Below are 24086 nucleotides of genomic sequence, written 5' to 3'. Positions count from 1 at the left end.
CAGCCTGGGAAAGTTATCAGAATCACCAAACCATCACTCGCACCTTGTAAACAATATAGCACAACCCGGTCCACTATTCATCACGGGAGGAAAAGGGAATCACTCATCACCAACATCTATTTCAAAATAATAAATTTATTTCATTTAGTGCATTGACCCAGAGGTATGGATTTGGAGAGAAGAGTTCCTCTGCTACCAACAACTTAAATTCATGATTAAATCTAAAACAAACGTAGTTAATAACTCACTGGAACCACCTAAATGATTAGATAAATTAATAAAAATAATTAATACAAGGAAAAATCTCATATCCAGACTGTGACTACCTCAGAAACGACAACAGTAATTTCAACAGGAAAAAGACTTGGCCTTCTCTCTACCAGCTCTGACCTCTGAATTAAAACATGCATGAATATATTTTACCCTACCAGGAACACAAACCTACAACTTAAACAGTATAAAGTTATTCACAGATCACACATCACTCAAAGGAAAATGGTTCAAATGGTTTTGTCGATACAGACACTTGCACACAACAGTTAACTAAGGCGGCGTGAAAATAATTATCGGTGCCCCCCAAACTGTATTGTACACATGTAAACCTTTTCATTTCACTGTTGTAATGTAACCTAAAGCTGGCAGATTTAATTTTATTTTACTTGTTCAACACATTGTTATCTTTACTTTCATTTTTCATTTTCCTTTCAGTTTCAAAGTGAAGTCAGAACCTAACCCAGTGGCTGAAACCCCCCCAAAAATGTCCATCTTATGCTCATGCCGAGATGTAACGTGACTAAACTAAAAAGACTGTTTTCTTAAGAAGTAATGAGCATCAACTGGAAAAGCCTGGAGTAGTTCCCATTAATCACATATGTGACGTGTGAGTCACAGACATCTGCGCAACACAAAGTCTTCCAGAGACTCGAGATGACAAAAATACTCGTGACTGTTTTGGCTCTTTGCTTCACAGTGGTTTGTGTTCACGGTCACTGGGTGGCGCCATAGAGTCCCTCAACTTCCCAGCCTCCATCATCCACAACGGTAATGAAGTGATTCAGCTTCATCGTACTCAACACGGTCACTTTGTGCTCATTTCCACTGTGTTTATACAAAAAAAAAATTCAATTAAAAAGAGAAACATTTCTTGAAGCCTAAAACGACGCCTGCTTTTTTAAATTTATTTTTTTGTCAAGGACACTAAACAGTTATTGAAAAAAAAAAAAAAAGAACGCATAAAAACCTAATAATTTTACAGATTGAGAAATAAATTCACAGACTAATTATTTTATTTGTATCGTACTAACAGTTCAGGCTACTGGTGGTTGTGTAATAGTGTGGGGGATATTTTCTTGGTACACCTTTAGTACCAACTGAACATCATTTTAACCTCCCTGAGTATTTTTGCTGATCGTGTCCATCCCCCTTATGACCACTGCATGATCGCCTCAAACTGGTTTCTTGAACATGCCAGTGAGTTCACTGAACTGAAATGGCCTTCAGATCTCAATAGAACACCTTTATAATGTGGTGGATTTACATCTTGGATGTGCAGCCGACAAATCTGCAGCAGCTGTGTGATGCTGTCATGTCAACATGGACCAAAAGCTTTGGGGAATTTTTCCAGCACATTGTTGAATTTATGCCATGAATTAAGGCTGTTAAGGGAGTCCAACCAGGTACCAGCTAGTCTCTTTTTAATACATCAGTTTTTTGAGTATTTCAGCACCACACTATCATCATAAAAACACAAACACACTGAAGGTGAAAAAGACATGACACTGGTCCTGGAAGGTGGCAGATCTCATCACAACTCAGCTTTAAATAAAAGAGGGGACAACCTATTCCCCATTCTCTGTCTGTCCGGTCTGTTCACTTCTTAATAAACATCTATTATTCCTATTTCAGTGCTCATCTCCTTGCCTTCAGTATGGAGTTGTCCTGCCGTGTGTTCTTCGTGTCGTATCCCTCCAGCAGACAGCAGCGCACAGTGGAGCCCGAACCTGCGAACTCCGCCATGTTGAGGTCTGTGAAGCCCAGCTGGGTGTGAAGAGGAGTTTGAACAGAGTTAATTCAAGCTGCTCTAATGGAGGCCTTCCCCGGTCTTTATTTTTGGCACACGTTCGAGGTAAAGCAGATTTCTGAGACACCCATCATTTAGCACGCCAAGTAATTTTACGGCGTTATCGTCACAAGCTTTTGAAGTGTGAAGCAGATGACAGGGTGCAAAAACCACAAGTCAGTTTTTACAGACATCAACCCAGACTGAGAGTGAAACCTGTATTTTTAAAGTTGTTTTAAGTATCCTTTTTTTTTCTTTTTTTAAATTGTACTGATGTTACGTAGTTTCATAACATCAGTTTATCTTATCAGTTTTAGTTTGATTATTCTTCACCTTAACTGGTTCTCTATTGTAGAAACTTCTTGTAAAAAATAGTCTTCCTTTTAAATGTCCTCTGCAGACTTTAAACATCCATGGCTTTCCTTTATAATTATCTTTCAAACCACTTCAAAGCCTCAACTCTTTCGGATGTCTTACTCATTTTTAGGATGGCAGATTTACAACAGATAAACATTAAACATTTAGGTTAAAAGCAATCCACTTGTTACATGGTCATAAACATTGGTAAATAGGTATGGCACTTTCTGTGTTTATCCTACTAGACAGATGAGTTTTTCTTTTATATATTTAATGTTCAATGCTTAATTCTCATTAAATATGACCAATTTTTCCAAATAATGAGGTCCTTTTGAGCCAAAGACTGCTTAAGAGCTCCGTTTCTGACGTGTTTTTCTACTCTTGGCCTTATGGTATCTTGGAGAGTGGATATCCCTAATATGGTCATCTTAAGAGCACAGAAGCCCCATCCACCTGCACATTATTCCTTTTGCGTGCGCAGGGCAGTTTATCAGAAAAAAGTTGCATGAAAGTGAGAGGATTTAATAGGTCTGTTTAATCTGGTATGCAATAAGGATTATTTTGAACTTGAAATCATGCAAAGCTACTCTAGTAGAGTGCAAGAATGGAAATAAGGACCTGGAAATGAGCTGAACAAGAAATGGACTGACATTTATAGTGTGTTTCTAATCTTACTGACCACTCAAAGCACCTTAGACTACAAATCACATTCATTCACAGCTTTATGGTAAACTCTTTAAGCAGCCTACCTCTCATCCAATTTGCAATCACCAATTCGGGAGCAAATACTCACAGGTTTCCGACATGACTACATTCACATGAGTACAACGTTGTGCCAGTAAGATTAAAACCATGAAATCTTTATAAACTGATTTATAAAATAACCTTTATTGGCTATGATTTGCTTCCACCAGCTATCAAACCACACAATTTAACATTAACATCTCAGGATCTTATTTTTCTTATGTACAGCAGCCCTGTTTACAAGCCATAAGGCAGATCCTTTAATCCCTTTTAATACTCCTTCAATAATCCTGCTTTTTTCACCCTAAACCACTTGATAAAAGATCTCTTCCTCCACTTCTTATCAGTCAATGTTTTAATGCTGGTAAACTGGTTGTAGATGTCGATCAGGGATTTAAAGACAGCCACTGATCACACTGATAAGAAAGGGTCTGCATGACCTTTATCTCAAAATCAAACCACAGAGCTTTTTGCCAGGTGGAAACGATGTTATTTTTATTTTATTTTTATAGCCCTCTCAAGCAAAGTGTTCCCAGACTCTTTGGGGTAGGTCCTGTTTTCTTAGGTGTGTATTTAAGGAAGCCGTCTTCTAAGGAGGGAAGCGAGGTATATTTAACTGAAGGAAATCTAAATCAAGAACGAGGCGAATGCAGAGGAAACGGTTCCTGTCGGGCAGCAACGTCCAGGGATCAACAAAAGTTTATGTGCACGAGGGGGTTTGACCTTGGAGTTACATTTACAAGACGCTACTCATTTGTTCGGAGCCTTTACGGTTACAGTTACGGTTAAGGATAGGGAGGCGCTAACAGGATGTTTCTGCAGATTCTGGGCAAATGTGATGGGAATATGATTCATTTTCATGTCCGGCTGATGGAATGCTTGTCAAACACTTCAGGGAATGCTAATATTTACATGAAACAGCTCATCTGTAACTGTATGTGTTTATGAATGTGAGAGGTGAGGAGCTCTTACCTTAGTGTACGCCTTTCCTCCTTTGAGTTCCTGCAGGGAAAACAGGAAGACTGTAATGAACTGAATGATTCAACTTCATATTACAGCATCCTTCTGATTACAGGGCTCCTAAAAGATGGATGAAATTAAAGGCTGAGGGCACACACATGGCTCCTGTGTAGCTCAGTGAGCCGCTGAGGTGGCATTCACATGGGAGAATTTGCATCAAGCCTGCATTAAAACATCCTGACTACATTTCTGTGGCGGTGGCTACACCAGCTACACTGAAAAGACTTAAGGTTTAATTTTTAAAAGACTTAAAATATATCACAAATCAGGTCCCTATTTACACGTCTGATGCCTTTTGGTATCATTTTCCATCATTTTCTTAGCAGAAAGAAGAAAAATGATAAGCTCTTGTATATTAAAGCCTACTTAAACATTTTTTAAAAGGAATTACAGAGATTTTCATCAGTCCTAGTGATTTTTTTTTTGTTTTTTGTTCGGGGGTTTTCCATTGGAACAGCAAAACCTCTTTGGTAGGAACCAAAACTTCAGACATAAATGCCATGACATATATGAACTTACCATCCTGGAGGAGCTGGACTATGAGCCAGATTTTCTGAACAGGGCAAAATAGGATGCAAGTCCAATCCTCAGATAGAGCTCATAGATGTGGTTACTTTTACTAGTGATTAACAAAATTTGTGCTTTTTTCTAAACACAGGCACACTCAGTTCATTTGAATATTTGAATATCAAGCACAAAAAAATAAAACCTGTTTTTTGTTTGTTTTCTTTTAAATTGTGTTAAATATCAGCACAATTAGCAGTAAATTGCATGTTGCAAATGTTAGAAAATAAATTTGCATGCTTGATTTCAATATTTTCCTCCCTACACTCGGAACTCCCAGATATACACATGCAAAATGGTCATTTGCAAAAATCTCTACACAATTCTACACATCTTATAAACAATTTTGTCAATACAGTGTAAATACCAAAATTACTGTTTTTAATGCCAAAACCCAGTTTGCACTGGTACATCACCAACTGGCCCTATCTGTGCAGGTAATGTGCTATACAAATACATTTTGAATTGAATTGAATTATGTTTTCTAACTGGACAGGCATACCTTCCTGACTGACACCCTGCAGACAGACGGGTCCAGAACTCCAGTGTGGGGGTTGGCGCTCATTTTGGACACAAAGGTAAACCTCTTCCTCCAGCGCACACAGTGATTGTGAACCTCCTCTCTGTAAGACAGAAAAACAGGCTTCATTACATTTTGCAGTGCCTTTGCATTTACTTCGTACTCCTCACTTGAAAACGATGCCAGATTGCACAAACATAAAGTCTGTATTTATACGCCGACCTAAATTAAAAGCAGAATATTTTCCCAATCTCAATTTAAGGTCAAAACAAACATTGCTATATTCTCTGCCTTCAGAACGCCACATTTTTTCCAGTCCTGTCATACCCGTCTCACAGCCTCATGACCAGTGTGTCCACTGAGGATCAGATTCATCAGAGCTGTGCTGAGAAAGCATGTCATGATCCAGTTTTTCCAAAACTAACTGCAGGGCAGAGTCGGCTCCCAGGGCTTCTGACACCGATTACAATTTTTCATTTCAAAAACCTTTTACGATTGTCTCAGCCTCTCACACAAACCCCACATCGTCGACCTATAATGTTGATTTTCCCACCTGTCTGACTGACAAGAAACCCATCAAGGAAGCGGTTTACAATGGTGACGAGACTTCTGTGAAAACCCAGACTGGCTTGTGAAAAACCTTTAAGTACCCATGCATCCTGGTTAACGTGTGGGAACAGAACAATAGGTGTAAAAACAGACCGGCTCAGTGATCTGTTTGTTCCTGAAAACAAATTCCTGAGAAGTGTCCTAGAGACGCCACAACAGCAGCTGACGGGAAAATGTGCATCCAGATCTTTGGAGTTCGTAATCAAATAAAGCACTTGATGTGTAACGTGTTGGCAAGATGAAATTCCCATCAAAATTGGATTTTCTGCAGTCCGGTGTGACATCAAGATCATTTTTGTTTTCATTTTAGAGCTTATGTTTTATTTATTTTAAATAAATATAAAACATAAGCTGTTAAAATAAGCAAGCGCATTTTAACATACCACAATTATCCAAATACCACCACACACAAAGAGCAGCTGTAGCTAACGGTAATGTCATTAGCCTTCCTGGTATTTGGACATTGCAGCAGGATCTTTTAAGCATGTGGAAATGTTCGTGGAAATCTATCCAATTAAAGTGTTTCCCACAGAATCAGATTTTATTTGTGGCATTGGCGGCTTGGACGATGCTTGCATCTGCAAACATTTTAGCTGCAAGATTCTTTATGACAAACAAATCAGCTGATTCTCAAAGCGAACTCAAACTCCACGGGCATAGACTGACGCTAGCACTCGTTATTCTTCTCTAGAGTCTCAGTCTCCTCAGTGGAACAGCACAAAAACCAGTTTAACACTTACTGAAGGTTCTGGTTAGCAGGTGGAATCCAAGACAGAGAAGGTAAAGTACATTTGACCTCAGGACAAGCTTATCTGGGGTCAGGCTAGCCACCAGGAAGTCAGGAAGCACTGGGACTACCTGGTTAGTGGCTACTGAACTAACCACCTCCAGCGCCAGCGCCATCGAAATGTAGTCATAAGCGAAGTCTAAAGCAAAGAATAAAAGTTTTACTTAAAACTCTTATTCAAATTTAGAGTCACTGACTGTCAAAGTTGTATCAATTAGTTGGTTATTTTTAAAAAAAGGACTGAAAGCTAACCATTGTGCACCCGCATTCCCAAATGTCAAAGCAATCTCTCCCCATAATGAGCATGTTCTGTAATGTTTGAGCTTCTAGAATAGGAAAATTCCCAGAAATAGTTCTATTTTCAGGAATGACATGGCCATCATTCCCAGTTATTGTGATGCCAGCACAAGAACCACTGAGGAATAAAGCCAAAGTCTTTCTATAAGCAAGTCTCACCACTTGCATCTCTCTCTGCAAAGTTATTTTTATTTTGATTACCAATTCAGCTTCAGTTTCAGTGGCCTCAAGGACAACACATGTACAGAATAGCCAGTAAATCTTTTATTTATTTATTTATTTAATGCTTAAAAAGTTTGCAGATTTTGCCCCAAATAAAAAAGTTTTGCTTTGGATTTCTTTTCTTTTTTTTGGGGGGGGGGGGGGGGGGGGGGGGCTGTTACAGATTCTTCCACAGGTTTGCTCTCATCATCTTTTGTGTGTCATTTATAACAATTCTATACATGTACTGAGCAAACAAACAGAATCTCCAGTCCAGCTTTGACAGTCACTAGTCATCTACCGTTATTAAAGCAAACACCCTGAAACAGGAGTCAATGAAGCATCCTGACACAGACGACTGATTTCACATAATATGCCAGGCTGGTTTTCCTTTTTTGACATAGTGCCAAAAGTTTGAAGCCAGCCCTGAGTTAATGTTTATTAATGTAAACACACCATAAGTTACAATAAAGAACTTTTAATATAAATGTGAACATACACTCTGTGGACTTGTAGTTTTTAGAAAGGACACACGTTCTGCAGAGTGGGCAGGAACATTGTAGGATTACATTTCATGGGTTAAGCATTATAATTTTGATCATTCTCACCACGGGTTTGACAACATAAACATTTCTTTGTTCTCTCTCTGTGGGTTTCAATTGTAGTGAAACATCTTTCTGTGAATATCAGGGAGATCACAGTACCATAAGACACTTTATATCATCTGTCATTTTAATTTAACACCTCGTGATAAACTACTAAATCCAGATGTTTCCTAAGCACACATGGAAGTTTCTGCTGTGGAGTGATTATGCTTCTGACTTCAAGTTATTGCTTGTAAATGAGTACCATCAAGGAAGAACACCCTGTAAAACCTTAGATGACCAACCAGCATTAATTAGCAGAAAGCTAGTTTATATGGCTAAACTGGCCTCTCTGTAAGAAAAGTGTTGTTTACTTCCACATTTTGCATGCAATCAAATATGTATTTTAGCCAGGCCTGCAAAGGCAGCTTCAATTCAGCCAACTGCTGTACAATGGGATCAGTAGGAAGTAGAATGGCTCTGCTTAAAGCAAGCAGTTTGCTTTAAGTTGAACATGTCTAAACTTGTAAAACTTTTAGGTGTTTTCACAGGTTGTCTTTTCTTAGCTCCACCAAAAACGAGGTAAAAAAAATGTCTTTTTTTTGTTGATAAACGTCTTTATTTTTGGTATTTGAGTTAAAATTTATTGAGAAGACTAAAAAAACAAACAAACAAACAAACAAACAAACAAAAAAACACTGGATGTGCCAGCAGTTTTTCATTGCGAGTAGCAGTGTGTTATTTGCACCTAAATATAAATGTTTGGTGCTAAAAGAGAGACATCCAAAAAAAGCCAAAGTCAGGATGTTTCAAGTTGTTCTTAAAGCTCTAAAACACTACAGGGCATGCTCATTATGGGGGGACGAAAACACTACGTACAGGTTAGTATTTATTATTGTGAAGTTATGAGAATCTACACTTTACTGTGAATCACCATCATCTTGTCAGCCAAACATTTCTGTTAAATACCATCCTGCTGAAAAGCCCCATAATTTGTGTAAATGTTCTGTCAATCAGGAGTGAAATGAGATGAAAAAAAGAGTCATGTTTTTCTCCTTCTAAATGGCAAACAGCTCATTTTGGAAAGTCTGTGTAACAGCATGCTGAGAAGGAATAGATTAAATGGACAGCCAAATGTTTCTGGAGTCACTTAAACTGCGTGACGCCTCCTTAATCCCACCACATATAAATCACAGACACGGCGGGCTTCGTGATCAGCACTAATGAGCTCAATTTCTATTACAGCTCCTTTGGATTTAAAAGTCAGTGTGACAATACACCAAGTGTTTCCTCACCAATCCCACACAGCACCCTCAAACTGTACAGAGGAACATTTACACTCAAACAACTCCCAGTGACTGCTCAACACAGAAAACCAATACAACAAAAAAATGAATTAAGCTGCAGGATATTCATGAAACAGTACAAAAGTGACTTGAAAAAGTCTTTATTCCGAGACTAAGGTAGCAAAACCAACAGAAGACCAGTGATGTGTGTTTGAAGTATCTCAGTTTTTCCTGTTATACTTTGTAGATGATCCCTACACACTCAGCTCATTGATACTCTCAGTAATTCAGAGATTGTAAGTCTGTGAACACAAGCAGCTTTGCTTCCTTTGCTGGGTGGCTGGGCTCAGCATTAGCAGCAGGATGAGGAGCTCAGACATCCAGAGGGATCTTTACAGTAGAGCCGCTGCTTCTATGAAACGAAAGGAGCTAGTTGAGGAAGTTTGATGATCTGGTTAGGAGACCAGGCACATCCAACTGGAAGAGACCCTGGGGTAGACGCAGAACCTGCTGGGTTGACCTCTGGGTCTACTACCATGGGAACACCTTAGAATCCCCTAGGAGGAACTGGAAAGGCTGAGTGGGAAGAAGGATGTCTGGAATAATCTGCTTAGCCTGCTACCACCGCAACCCGACCTCAGATAAGATAATGGAAGATAATGGATGGTGATGCATAGACAGATGGCTGGACAGGTGGATGGATTGGCAGACGAACAAATTGATGTCTGTGTTGTCATCAGTTAGGTTTTTTGTAACATTTCAGTTAGGCATAATTAACTCCAGAAAAATCAGTGATTACTTTTCTGAATTTACCCAAAGCGCAGCTACCCTCATGTCCCCTGCTGGTTTGTGAAGTCAAGTTTAAAACTGTCAAGATGAGCTTTCTCGCCATCTTGGCTTTATTCAACCAGATACAAGAAGCAAGGGATAGATCCAACTGCAAAACTGAATGCTCATTGGCTAAAAACTTGTTAATCACAAATCATTAGCCCGAATAATCCTGTTTTACAAAATATACTTCACCATAATTTCAAACGAGTGATTGACCACATAAACTCATCAGGTATTTACTAAGGTCTCATATGAGGGCCGTTATTCCCACAGACCTGTACAGGACTGGTCTTTTACCAACAATGGGTATCAGCCCCTGGTGGCCATTAAGAAAAATGCAGCATAAAGCATTTCTGCACGGGATTCACTTTTTCACCAGAAGCTATGTCCATCTTTTATAGTCCATGCTTAGCAGATGTTTTTGCATCAAACATAAATTACTTTAAAAAAAAAATATCATAGGGGAGAACAAACATGCCCCCTTTAGTCTTCCACTTCTACACTGGGTCATTTACATGTTAAATACCAGTCTTAAAATCAAAAGGATTCATCATATGTAGACCATGAATATGCATAATGAATTTGCTTGCACTCTTTAAGGAAACACTACTGCACAAATTTATGGAAACCTGGCCTAAAAACATTGCTCTGGACCAAACAGTCAGACTTAACAGATCAGGAGTTGAGTTAAAATTCTTTTTTTAAGCTTAATTTCAGCCACTTCAGTGTACATGAGGAGGTCGAGCTGTCTCAAACGACACGCACAGTGTCTATAGTTAGCAGCAGCTGCTCCTCACACTCCCATCCCCCCTTCATCTTTATTCATAGCTCTCCACAATGTGTTGTGTGATTTTTACCACTATCATCTTGTTTTTCCTTCTTCTTTTAAATCTTTTTCTCACAGTTAGCAAGTGTTAAACAGCTGAGCCAGTTACACGTTTGCTTTTGCATGTTTACAATGAATTAAATACTATTCTCTGAGTGCATTTTAGTCATATTATTCATAGCTCTTGTCTTTTAACAGCAACTCATCCTACTACAGGGGAATGGACAGATCACACTTGCATATATAAAAGCATGTAATATGTTTTCTGTTTAAGGGAGCCAAAATGATCATTTAAGAATTAAAAGTACTAAACAGTTTACACTTTTGCGTCTATGTTTTTTATTGCACTAAACAGTGTTCTTTGGCTACATTTAAATTATTTATTCCTTGTTATTGTATTTATTAGCCTGGAAGTCTATTACAGAGAAGAGGCAGTATTACTGACATATAAAACCTGTTGTTTATGGCTTTATGGAGCTAAAATAATCAGACATCGTGTGCTGGCTTATCCAAAGAAAGTTTGTTGCTTTTATTAAAATCAAAATTTGAGTTTTTAACTTCTAAACAAATGACAAGAGAATCTATTGTAACTTACTACATGCACAACCCCCTCCTAAAACTTTAACCCTTCACCAAAGTCCCATTCCCAAACAGGCCATATAAAGAGGTGAAGGAAGGTAAAATGTTTTAATCTCTCTATCCCTGGAAACGAGTGAGGTTCCAAGAAGAGTCAAAACACAAGAACACACACACACACTTATCAGGACCCCCACGCTTTTGGTCAGTCAGTGTGTAAGGTGGAGCGTTCCCAAACCACATTCCTCAGTCCAGATGGCTTTGTTCAGGCTCCATGGAAACCTCGCACTCAAATCCACCGACCGCTTTCCCAGCAGCTTGGAGGAGGAGGAGGCGGAGGAGCAGCTCACACCAACACTCAGTTTCACCCTGGTACATTTTTACAAGGTGTTTGTTTCTAATCTCACCTGCTGCCTTTGACTCTCTTCTGTTCTCTGTTTTCACTCTCACACTTTTCCTTTAATGCAGGAGGAGGCTGCCACGAGTTTCTCCCCCATTACCCCAAATTCTGCAGAAGAGGTTTTAACCGAGTGCTTTCTGGCTCTGCTCACACCAGCTCTGGCTTCTGCTTTTTACATGTGCCTCGGCTGTCTGTAATGAAAACAACCTTGGAACAAAACCAAAGGAAACACTCCAAATCCCCATCCAGCAGCCGCCTTGTCTCAATTCTGATCTGACCCAGACATTTATTAAGACTGAGGTCTACGTACAGCTCGCACATGAGCCCTGAAATTAAAATCTGCAAAGGTTGACCCTGTCACTCAACACTGACCTAAAAGGAAAAGGTCAAAGTGTTGTATCAGGGGGTTTGATTCACCTCAAACCAAGAAGTTGGGGAAAAGAGTCAGCTGCAAATATAGGATTTTGTATGAACAAAATCCCAGCTTCAAACTTTGCTTTAAAAAACTCTTTGTGCTCATAAAATAAATATATGGTGAGAAAAGAAAACTGGAAAAATATACAGATTCCTATTAAGGTGTGGCTCTGAAACTTATCAGAATGTGGGATGGTTCCCAAAGGCTAAGAAGGCAGAACTGGCTCGAGCATTAAAACATTAAAATACATATAAAATGAGAGAAGACAGAATACCTGTGATGCATGCAGTTAATTTTGTGCCAGCAGCAGCTTTCTGGCACCAACATCCCACTTTCTCTAATGGAAAGTCCAGCATTGTGTTGGTGGAAAAGAAAAACAGTGATTCAAAGTCAGAATAAACTGACTTTGTAGTTGTTCATCCAATTTATTTGGACGAATCTCATTTCTGGTCAGTTAGAGAGTCAGTCTACTGCTGATGATATTCACACCGTTAGTCACACTTTCAGTCTGAGTGCACCTCCTTTTACTCCTCCTCACTCACTTAGTCACGCGTGGAGAGACAAGTGATGTAAAACGACATCAATGTGGTTGATGACAACATGTTCGGTTACCATAAGTGCAGTAAAAGCCTCCAAAGAAGTAATACACCAAACACAATGACAGGGAGAAAGCACCATCACCTGAGCTTTTCTGTCATTTTAACTCCTTCTGATCACAGCTTGCAATAAATTTCAAAACTGCTGCAAACCTACAAATACAAGCTGTTATTAAAGCTATACTGAAATACCTACAAACAGCTGCTGCTTTATTGTTCACCTTATATGAGAATTTATATAGAACAAAACAAAAGGAAAGACTTTGGTACTGAAACTGTCAAAAAAAATTTTTTAAGATGTTGAAAGATGTTACAGCTATCAGCTGTCTTCATCCTAATCCATAATCTGTTATGGGAGACAGTACGCGGGTTAAAATTTTACCAATATATTTTGATCCCGTTTGTTTGTAAGGAGGATTTAACAAAACCTTAAAGTTTAACCATGAGCCAAAAAAAGGACTTATTTTCTGAAAGACATCAGAATGTTGTAAAGAATACATTCTGAGTTTTGCTATTTTCTTACCAAGTATGTGCACTATCACACATCACAAAAGATACAGATTAAACATTTTCACTTACTAAAATAAACCTTACATAAACTGTTTTAGAGGCTTCAAAAACACTTGGTTTATCCCCCAAAAATGAAAGCAGCATTTCTGCACTGTGCTGCAATTGCAGCTCAGTAAAAACAGGCTGCAGAGACAGCAGACAGATGCTGAAACTGCTCTCACCACAGCCGGACAGAGCTCACATAAACAGAGGACATGAAAACGGCTGTGAAGAAAAACCAAAACAGAGGCCGTGACTGTGCCTGTCCTCTTCCAAGCGTTTGTCCTGCAGGCAACCCTTTCATCATCCAGTATGTCTGAACCAAATCACGAGTATTTATAAAAGAAATCTGCTCTGAACCAAGCATATTTTCCAGCAGCTGAAAACAAGCAGTCAAACTTCTACAACGAGCATCACTACCCGCATTTAATTTACCATCAATCAAACTGAAAACACGGCAGAGTTAAGTTTATGTACAGGAGAACAGGTTTGAAGTCAAATAATGAAACCAAAACCAAAGAAGACCAACAGGTTAAATAAAACGGTAATATCCTGGCTAGACTGGGAAGTATTAGTAAAGCATAAGATCTGCAAACTGAGTGACAAAAGCACAGGAGGACATGAATAGGACATAGGAAACAAGGTTAAAACTAAGAAGAGGAAATAAAGGATATGAAGTAACTCTTCAGAGTATTTTTGAGGAGATACAGTGGAGACAAAAACCGGAAACACAGCATGAGAAAACAGGGTGAGACAGAAACGCCTCGACATGAAAAATAACTTAATTTTTCAGTTTACAAATGAACTACAGGAAACAGATTTAAAATGTGCAACTTATAAAGAAAAAAAATAAATAAACCACAGCTTGTACTGTTGTGCTGGTGGAAGTCTATGAGGACTGGCTCATTACTGGTGGACATCCGCGGAAACTAGGCTGCGATGCACAGTTTGTCCTGTAGGCTAAATGACTGCATCTTTTTAACCCTTTTCAGCAGCACCCCCTGTTCTGTTGTCTTTATTAGGAACTATTTATCATTTATTTGGTGTTATTTTTGTTATCTGTGGTGGGCTAAGACAGCTCTATACAATCTTGTCAGTGTTACACAAGTTTACATATCTTTCCTTATGTTTGTGTGCAACTTTGTGTTAATCCAGCCTGTCTTGAGCAGAACGCTGATGTTTTTCAGGTGAAAGCATTTTCTAAAACGCCAACTTCTTTTAAAATGTTAACACAGAAAGTTGTCTTGGACAGTTTCCTTAAATTTTTGACTATTTATTTACAGTCTGCTTCATCTCTGACGAACAGTTTTGTGGTGTCTCAGGGGTTCAAGCACCAGCATCTACGATTCACATCTGCTACTGCTGTTCGGAAACCCTTACATAATGAAAAATAAATCCCTCACGGTGAGCTAAAGTTACAGGAACTGGAATCAGATTTGTTCTGACCTTCTCTGAGCTGCCAAAAAACATTATTAAAACTCTGACATGGCTAGATTACTGGACAGAGTTCATGTTCCTGCTCCTCAGAAGTTCAGTTCTCTTGTAATGTGGGAAAACTGAGCCTAAATGACCCCTAGAGCAAAGAAAATCTCTCCACTAACAATCATTAAAGTTGTGATTACACACTAAACTCAGCCTGCAAGACTGAGATATAAACTTGTGGCCTCTGATTTGAGTTGCCCCTCCACCGGACCTCACATGTGATGACTCAACATGTCGGCAGAGCAGGATCCTTATCGCTCATCCCGGCTGCGTGGCTCCGGGGGGCCCGCGGCTGCACAAGAAACACAAACATTCAGGCAGGACCCCGGTCGGGTCGTATCGAGCGCTCAGATAAACAGCCAGACGGCAGAGTGCTGAGGAAGCAGACGGATCCTGCAGAGCTAACGGACGGGGACAGGAACGGGCGAGGAGTCAGAAAGCCACAGGGTCGATCCTCGCTGACGCCATCACCATTTAACAACCATCCGAGCACAACAGTTACTTCCTCCAGCTGCTTTAACTTTTTTATCATGTATATATATATATTTTTAAATACACCTACTGATCATCATCAGTGTAAATGTGTCAGTGTTGGTCCAACGGCTCATTTTTCTGTTTTTCTTTATTATCTGTCATTATGTTCAAATTAAACACGACCAAAGTTTCACATAACGAGGTCAGTGCATGTACAAATAATCCCTGTGAGCCAAAACCTCAGGCTTAAAACTACTCTAAACAGACTATTCTTTCCTACTATTGGCCCTGTATGAGGGGACGTCCCAAATATGTTCATCTCCCCTCTGCCAATCAGAAGAAAGTCGGCTTACAGGGAGGGTGGCCTTACAGGGGGAGGATCTAAAACAGCTTCAGACAGTGAAGGGAACTGAGGGGAAATGAGTAGACCAAATGGTAACGTAGACTTCAAAGGTAGTAATTAAACAGCTCAAATGTGGGACCCTTTATCTTTTGATGATTCAGCATTTCTTGGAAAATAATATGTTTAAATGGGAAGTTTATCAATTCTAAATGTCAAATTCATAGGTAGTTTGGCCCTGTTTACAGTGAAGTACAACATGTTCAATTACAGCAAATAAGATAAGATAACCTTTATTAGTCCCACACGAGGGAAATTTGTTATATCAGTCCTACTCATTTTGCTCAATACTGAAAACATTATTTAACACAAATACAAATTAACTATAGAACCATCATATCATGTATTTCTATAATTAAGATTTAAACCAATCTATTTAATGAAAACGAGGCAAAAATGGTGGGAGACATGGAAGCAGGATTAGCGGATGGTTTTGACCATGACCCCTATCTTGCGAGGGCAAACTCCTGTTCCTGCCGGCTACAGTTTTCACCATGACCCCATCCGCCCCTTCCAGATGGAAGCAAAACACAGTACAACAGAACTCAGAAGACCAGCACCAATGTAGGATGAAGACAGTGCAAGTACCTCTTCATTCTTCTAGGCAAACATCACCACCCAAAAGTATCACTTTTATTCACATAACCTTGAGCTGGACTAAACGGTAAGCTTTTTTCAGGAAAAGAACGGCAAATGTCAGCAACCACTGTATTCACCTGTATCTGTAACTGTTTAGGTCAAACACCACCTGGAAAATCAAACTTTTTTTAATGTCCAACTAACATCATAAACCTAAAGCTTAAAATAATTATAAGACAGAGAAGAGTTATGCATTCTGTGAAACTGACGGCTATTTTTCCTTTCACTACTTGTCAGTTTAGGAGTAAAAAAGCAAACCAAACTGATAGTTCTTATACTTTAATGTCATAATAATTTGGCTGTAATTTGGATGCAATCATCAGCGGGTTTATATGCGGCTAAACACCACAGTCTGGGCTCTGGAATCTTAAACCCACAAGGAAAATCAAATCAACGAGCCTCTTCAGGGCCTTAACCCAACACTGGAGTCATTCTGACTATTGATAAAGTCGCCTTTCTCATCTCTTGTTAGTTACAGTCAACTTTTATGAAGCTCTGCTGTCACACATGTGTGATAATGAAAAAGGCCAGCTCTACAGTTGGAATCCCTAACAATCAGTTTCACAACAGGAAAGCCCTTGTATGGAGGAAGTTCACGTTGATTACCTGGTCAGATACCAGACCACCAACTTCCAAACCCCCCACCCCCCCCACCCCCCTTCCACCACACCCCACGCGCCTCCCCTCACATCCCAGCAAAGCGCTAACCGCTGGAAAAGTGAGAGGAAAACAGGAAACAGCTGTTGAGGAGCGCCACGTCCCAGTCGTATTTCTCAACTCTCCTCGCAAACTCGCTCCTCTCTGGATGTCTTCCTGACGTTTTATTTTTTGTTTTGGACGTTCCCTTCTCTCTGTCACGTGGCACACATCTGTAGACTTTTAACAAAATAAGGGGCCCCAATATTTATCATGGTTCCACACTTGTGCATTAAAGCAGTGCAGGTACATTTTGGTGGGAATTTGCCAAAAGTGGTTTAAAACAGAGGTGGCTGGATGGTTTCCTGCTTGTGTTTCCACTGAACTCCCCTGCTGCTGCTTTCGCTCGAGCCAAAACTTTGCAGATATAAAGAGTGACTAAATGCCCCGTGATACAGTTTTATAAACTGTGTAGAAGAAATAAAACATTAAAGCATGGAGTGCAGAAGAAGTAGGGTGGCACACATTAACAGAGATGTTTGTGCCTAAGAGAACAGATTCATCACTGAAGTCTACTTTGGATTTTCTTTACTGATATAAACTATTTATACAGTTAAATGGGGTTACAATGCCTTTGATGTACTCATCATTATATGTTGGATTAGTCATCAGTAGTGTGGACTAGTGTGGTGTCGGTGACGCGCGACAACTACCGCCCGGAAACTGACATCTCCACCCAACGGATCATGATACTTCAACATCCTAAGAACTACATCCTGGAAGTCCTGCTGGCAGCGCGACACAATACTGAGCCAGCAAGATACACTGAAGTGCAAGTGAGTAAATCAGTGCGAATGTAATCCAAAGTATTAGCGGTCACATTAGGACTTTTATTTGTTATTAGGACATGTTAATGTTAGTCCCATATGTCCCCCACACAGGGACAGAGAGCAGAGGGAAGTCCATATTTTTACTACACCAAAGTGCCATGAATATACACACACAGTACTTCTATGATGATTATAAATTGGCAAAATTTCCATAATTCATAATTGTCCCTCTGCTTTACATCTTCCAAGAGCTCTGGCCTGTAAGCATCGAGTCAAAGCTAATAATTACATTAGTCACATTGAGTTGGATTTATAGATGTTTGTTAAATCTAATTTACAACACAATTTCCGTGCAGAAATGTAACTACATGTCATTTCCTCCTTCTTGAATGACTGAATAAGAAGCGGACCAGTTGCAACACTGGCACTTAGCTCAAATGAAAAAGCTGGCTAACTGTGTTGCCTGTTGCACAGCATATACCATAGGCTCTATACAGACTGAACACAGAAGTGTAAATTAAACTTAAAACAAAAACAAGATTTTATTCTTAATAAGAACAAGATCCAGGGAAAAGTCGGCCAGGTACAACTGGCATAACTATGCAGTCATAAAAAGTGATCACACTTTCTTCAGAGTCTCAAATCGCTGCAGAAGTCCTGTGTTTTTCTTAGAAACACAGAAACACTCTCCATCTCCTGTTGCTTATCTATCAGGCATGGTCACAGCAGGGCCAGAGAAATACATCAAGGGCTGATGTGTTTGTGTTTTCACACTGGTGTCAGGCAGTGGTGAAATATCAGGAGCAGCATGGATTAAAAGCATCAGCTCGAATGTCCAAAATGTAAACTTTGAACTGTAAGAATCAGAGCTGATAAAGCCTGCAAACTCCTGCAGCATGTTCTTCTGCCAAGTCAAGATGGAGACCATCTGGTTTCTATAGCTCTACAGAGTGAAAACACATTCTCCACAAGCAGTGCAACACACTCGACGCAGTGGACACTCTCGAATGCTGATAACCTCCCAGATAGTTATACTTTCTAAAAAATACTTTGAGTAATCTTTAGCCTTCTTTATATTCACATGGCCCAAAAAAGTGAGCACCAAACAAAAATCCAATTCGAACGAGCCTTTGTTGGTTTCCAATACAAAACCATTTGGAAAGATTTATTAGAGGAAAAAAGGGATTGGGTGATTACGGGCTTCTTGGGGCTGATTGCACATTCCTTTTTGGGATCTACATGAAGGCAGGACAACTGGAGGAACGTTTCACTCGATTAGCAAAACAATCTGAAAGGGATTTACTGTATTACTTTTATAAAAATACACTCATTGCACTGTAATTACCCCACGATATAAAGATAAATGCAGAAAGCTAAACTTCCAAAAAAGGTTATAACTAAAGTACAACTGTTTTCTGTTTCCCTGAACTCTTTCAAGCCGTTTCTAGCTCAGTTTCTAAGAAGACCGCGCATGCATGACGAGTTTATGTGTTATATCACTGTGATACATCTATGAACAGACTAGTTCAACCAAGCATGGAAAACATAAAGGACTTCAGTATGCTTGGACATCAAGTATTACAAAGGTTATAAGTGATTTAATCAGGGTCAGCAATTTGGGCTTTAAATGCAAAAATGTTATTTAGGGACACATCGAGCTGATATTCGATTCAGATGAGAGTCCAAAAGCTGATTTAGAAGTTTTATTGGGGGGGGGGGGGGGTCCAAGTTATTCCACCAATAACTAGACTTTAAAGCTCATGTTTAACAGTCTCCTTAGACAATGCAAGGGAGGGTGCAGCTACATATCTCCAAACTGAAACTATCCAAGTAAGTCCCGAAACAACCACAAAGCTGGCAACAATTACTGCACCCATTAAAAATAATTACCAATTTAATATTTTGGTATAAACGTTAACCCACTTTGTGGCATTAGAGAGAGTTCAGACTGAGAGTAACCCTGCAAAAACACTCCTTTATTAATTTCAGTTGCTCCAATGTGTTACACAGCAGGTATGCAGACATTAGGGGGGCTCTGGAGAAAACACAAGGTTATTAAGCAGAAAAGTTCAACCCTTTGCTTAAACCTGAGCAACATCCACCTGCAAGGCACTGCTGTGGTCATTCAGACTAATGTAAAAGCCACCATAACAGCATTAAAAACTGTACAGATATTTGAAACCACAGGGCAGTCTTTTACCACCAGATGAGATTTAAAATTCATGATATAATAAATTTTTCTTCATAGTACTTAGTTGCCTTTAATACCACCCCAGCAGGGCAGCACCGCCTACAAGACTCCAAATATATTATGTTTGTCTTTTCTAGTGTGGAAATTGCTTTGATAACCCCAGTTAGTGTCATCCATCACTGCTCTTCAGACAAAATACAACATTTAAAGACGCCACACAACCCCCCCTTAAAAAACAAAACAAAACCCAGCCTTGAGTGAGTCTGATTTTGCACAGTAAAAACACCCCCACAGTTAACACTTTGTTTCTCGGCTCATGTTTCCAAAGGAGAGCGCTGGTTGCAAGCTAGCATCAGCTAAAACAGTGATGACACGTAGACAGGCTATCCCGCGCTGTTATGTTGCAGTATTGTACTGTGTGTTGTACGGATGGGAGACCTGTGTAAATACATGCCTCATTATCCAGCAACAAGACAAAGCTGACAACTGTTACATGGTGGCTGAGATCAATAACATTATCATGGATCACGTTAGCTTGTGAAGTCGCTGAAAGTCATCAATGTCACTGCTAGTCACTTGCTGTGTGGGCGTTTTTTTAAAACCTGCACTTTCTTTTATGGCCAAAAGAGGGCGACTGCTCTGGTTACCCATTTACCTCAGTAAACACTTTCTAGAGTATTTTATGGCTTCAGTAAAAAGTTTCCAATTGTACTAAATAAAAAGCCCTGATACGCTGCTCTGAGAGCTAGACAGTCACATTTGCAGCATGTGATCCCCTCTGTGCTTCCAGCCAGACTCAGGGAGGGCAGCACAGTCCCCTGGATAAGTTCGCTGTTAATCCCACCCCAACTGTCCCCAACCTTCAACAAGGCGGGGCCCTCCATACAAAGACTGGGCTTGTCAGATCTATGACATAACCCTAATCTAATGTCCACCGTGGAGGGAGCCTCCCTGTGCCACGGTTGTTGTCCCCTCCTCTGAGAGAGCCCTTGTTTTCAGTCACAGAGATGATAACTGAGATCCCAGGGAAGGACTCTGAGCTGTTATATAACCACCCGAGAGGAGATTGACCTCTGAGGGCACAGAGGCCTCAGACATTGCCGTCCTTGCTCCAGGGGACATGAGCCGAGAGAAAGGGAAAGGGGAGGCATTTAGTTCGTTTTTTTCCTCAGCAGAGGGGAGCTTTAGTTTGACAGATAAACATTTTAGTGAGAGCTGCAATCCTCTGAAGGCAGAAAATAAAAACAATGGATCTTCCTGAACCTCAGAGGCCACGAACCTCTATGTGTTTATATTACAACACAAAACTGGCAAAAGTCAGTGACGCTGCCAAACTAATGCAGAGCAATATTTCACAATTATCTGCAAAAATAGTTTACAAATAATAATTAAATTATTAAATTATATCTACAAATGATTTTAAAAGCATCATCAGGAGACGACGTTTTTTTCTGGTGAAACCACTAGTGTTTTTGTTAATGTATTTGTATATAGTATATCACATTGGAGATCTTTTATTTCATGTTTTATGTGTTGCATTTTCATGTTTTTTAAGCTCGTATGGCTACTGCCTTGGCCAGGCCACCCTTAAGATTTGAAATTAGTGGGACTTGCTGTTTAAATCATGAGAAATAAATAAAAATGTTCTTATGTTTTGATCACTTGCTGTCATTGTCTGTTGTTTTTAAATGTGTTGTAACTGAATTTACTAACATGTGCTCCAAAGTAACTATGTTTTGGGCTCTGACCACAGAGGTTTGCTCCCTCCGTGAGATTATCTGCTCCTCACAGAAGTCCCAAACCGCTTTCCCCCCACACTGATGAAAGGTAAGAAAACGGAAACATCTGCAGACAAGAAACCTGATCAAGACGATCCCGATCTGTCTGTGTGTTTACTTTCCCCTCTGTGAGCCCCTCTCACACACGCAGTCTGCAGTGATGCTACGTGCAAACAGGGAGGCTGAGTGGGTAGATGAAGAGGATGACCTGCTTTTTAAGTACGCACAGGAACCCCCCCCTCCCCTCCCACCCCACATACACATGTGTCAGCTGTGGGATTTGAAGTTCAGCAGGCCTGTATGCACACGAGGTCCAAACAGGGTGAGGAAACGTCCCAATAAAAGAAGAAGAAGAGGCAGAGTATTTCAACCAGTGAAATAGGAAAGCAGATCTGGAAAATTGTGGTCTCATCGTTGGATCTGATAAACAGGTTAAAAGCACTTCAGAGATCCTCCGCCAATAAAGCACTTAGCTGACTAACAGCATAGTGCCTCATATTGTTTTACACAATGAGGTCAGTTCAGTAAGCCAGTCTGTAAGAAGGAGAGAGCAGCAGGAGGGTCCTAAACTGACTTCAGACGGTCACTGTATCCATTCAACCTTCAACAAGTGTGAAACACTGAAGCAAAGATCTTGTGTCCTTCGCCTGATCTCATCTAGAAAATCAGGAACGAGGAAGGAAAAACAGATGAAAGTTATGAACGTTATCAAGGTCAGAAGAAGAAAATCTGAAGTTATGTGACGCAAATGAGAAGATGAATAGCCCAGAAATCAGAGTTATCTTCCCCGTCTCATCCCCGACACAGCTGAAAGAGCTGGTACACCAAGATTATCTGACCAGTATGAGCTGGTTTTAGAGGTGCTGCTGCTGTGTTTAGTCTGGCAGCCCAGTACAGCAGAGGTGCCAATGCAGATACACAGATAGACCACTTAACATGGCAACACCCAGCGTTTAAATCTGACTCATGGAGCGAGCTGGTGCAACACAGAGCCGAAACAGGTTTAAAAACAACACAGGGAATAACAGAGACTCCTAAGATGCAAACTTTTCCATCTTTATCCCAAAAATCAGCCACCAAATCTGTAGTAAATAATATACTCATATACCCTGCATACATTTTAGACACACTGCAGTAATTGCAAGCTCAGATGTACAGATGCACTTTAGTCTACAGATGCACTTTAACCTCCCGTAACTGCTTCCAAACTGTATGAGACCACAGCATGATTCTTTAAACAATGTTTTGCATGTGTGAAGAAACGTTTAAGGTTGTTTTCAGGAGTATTTACCTGGAAGAAGTAGCGACAAAATCTCCATCCAGCAGCCGGAGCTTGCAGAAGAGGACGCCGTTGACAAAAGGCACCGCCGTGAGCTCCTCCAGGGTAAGATGGGTCTGAAACTTGAATTTCTTCTTTTTCACGAAGAACGCCATAGTTTAAAAGACTCTCAAAGCTATCAAAAATAACGGGAAAAAACACGGTAAACGGTAAAAAAAAAACTAGGCTGTGCTAAAGTAAACGTGCCGACTTGATGTTTTCAGTGTGTTTTCATTAGAACTCTTGTTCAGGACGTGATTCACCGCAGATATCTGAAAACAAATTAAGCGTTTCGGTCAAAACTGTCCGTAAAAGTGGGAAAAAACTTGAAGTGTTGGGTTAAAAGTAATGAAAAAACCCACCTGGAGACATTTTGGGTCCTCTGCCTTTCACCAGCAGCGGTTCAACAACACGGAATGACAGAAAAAGACATTTCAGCTTGCTTTTCTCTTTTGAGTACGGAGAGGAGGAACCTACAGCTAGCAGCATCAAGCTCAGGGAGAGTATGCTGAGGAATTTCCGGTTTTTACCTTTCAGAATAAAGTCTAAACCATGTTTGTCAGGCAAAGATGCATTAATTTCTTTTTCTGTCGGCAGCCAAACTATATACAAACTTAGGATAAAATAAGTATTTTTATCGTATTATTTGATACAGATATTAAAATGTAAATAAATTAAATAAATACATTTGTGATTATCAAAAGAAACATTCTACTGGAATTAATGTTTAATATTAAGATTTTTTTTAAAGTGTTCATAAATTGGAAAAAAAAAGAAAAAAATTACTCAGTAACTTAACCACTGACTAATCATTTAAACAAATAATTATACATTAATACCAGCTCTAATTGTTCAAGTTGTGTGAGTAACAGTTAAGGAAAGTAGAATGTAAAAGCAGAGATTAAAGTTTACTTAAAAATAAGCCGAATAATGTTTTCTTGTTGTTGTAATGAAATAGATGATTGATAGTTTTTCAGAAATGTTTTAAAGTGATTTAAATAACTTATACGTTTATGTGCAATTTAAAAAATGAATTCATGTGATCGCTAATAACAATTTTACATTATAATAAATTCACAACACTCATTCAGATGTTCAAACTTAATCAAGATACTAT

At 39.7% G+C, this 24086-nt stretch overlaps 1 protein-coding gene across 1 annotated transcript in view; it reads right to left on the bottom strand.

The window, feature by feature from the left end:
- LOC134639028 (early estrogen-induced gene 1 protein-like) overlaps positions 1–23441 on the bottom strand; it is a 34118-nt gene extending 10677 nt beyond the window's left edge. Inside the window, exons 1-5 of the mRNA XM_063490032.1 lie at positions 23332–23441; positions 22943–23241; positions 5247–5367; positions 4133–4162; positions 1921–2037 (exon numbers count right to left, since the gene is read on the bottom strand). Of these exons, the coding sequence (XP_063346102.1) occupies positions 1921–2037; positions 4133–4162; positions 5247–5367; positions 22943–23085 (411 nt within the window). The 5' untranslated portion in view covers positions 23086–23241; positions 23332–23441. The remainder of the gene's footprint in view (positions 1–1920; positions 2038–4132; positions 4163–5246; positions 5368–22942; positions 23242–23331) is intronic.
- Between the last annotated feature and the right edge of the window lie 645 nt (positions 23442–24086).

The sequence above is a fragment of the Pelmatolapia mariae genome, linkage group LG12 (genome assembly GCF_036321145.2).
Source record: "Pelmatolapia mariae isolate MD_Pm_ZW linkage group LG12, Pm_UMD_F_2, whole genome shotgun sequence".
NCBI classification, from domain to species: domain Eukaryota; kingdom Metazoa; phylum Chordata; class Actinopteri; order Cichliformes; family Cichlidae; genus Pelmatolapia; species Pelmatolapia mariae.
Note: the sequence above shows the minus strand (reverse complement) of the source record. Positions and strands in the feature narration are given on the sequence as shown.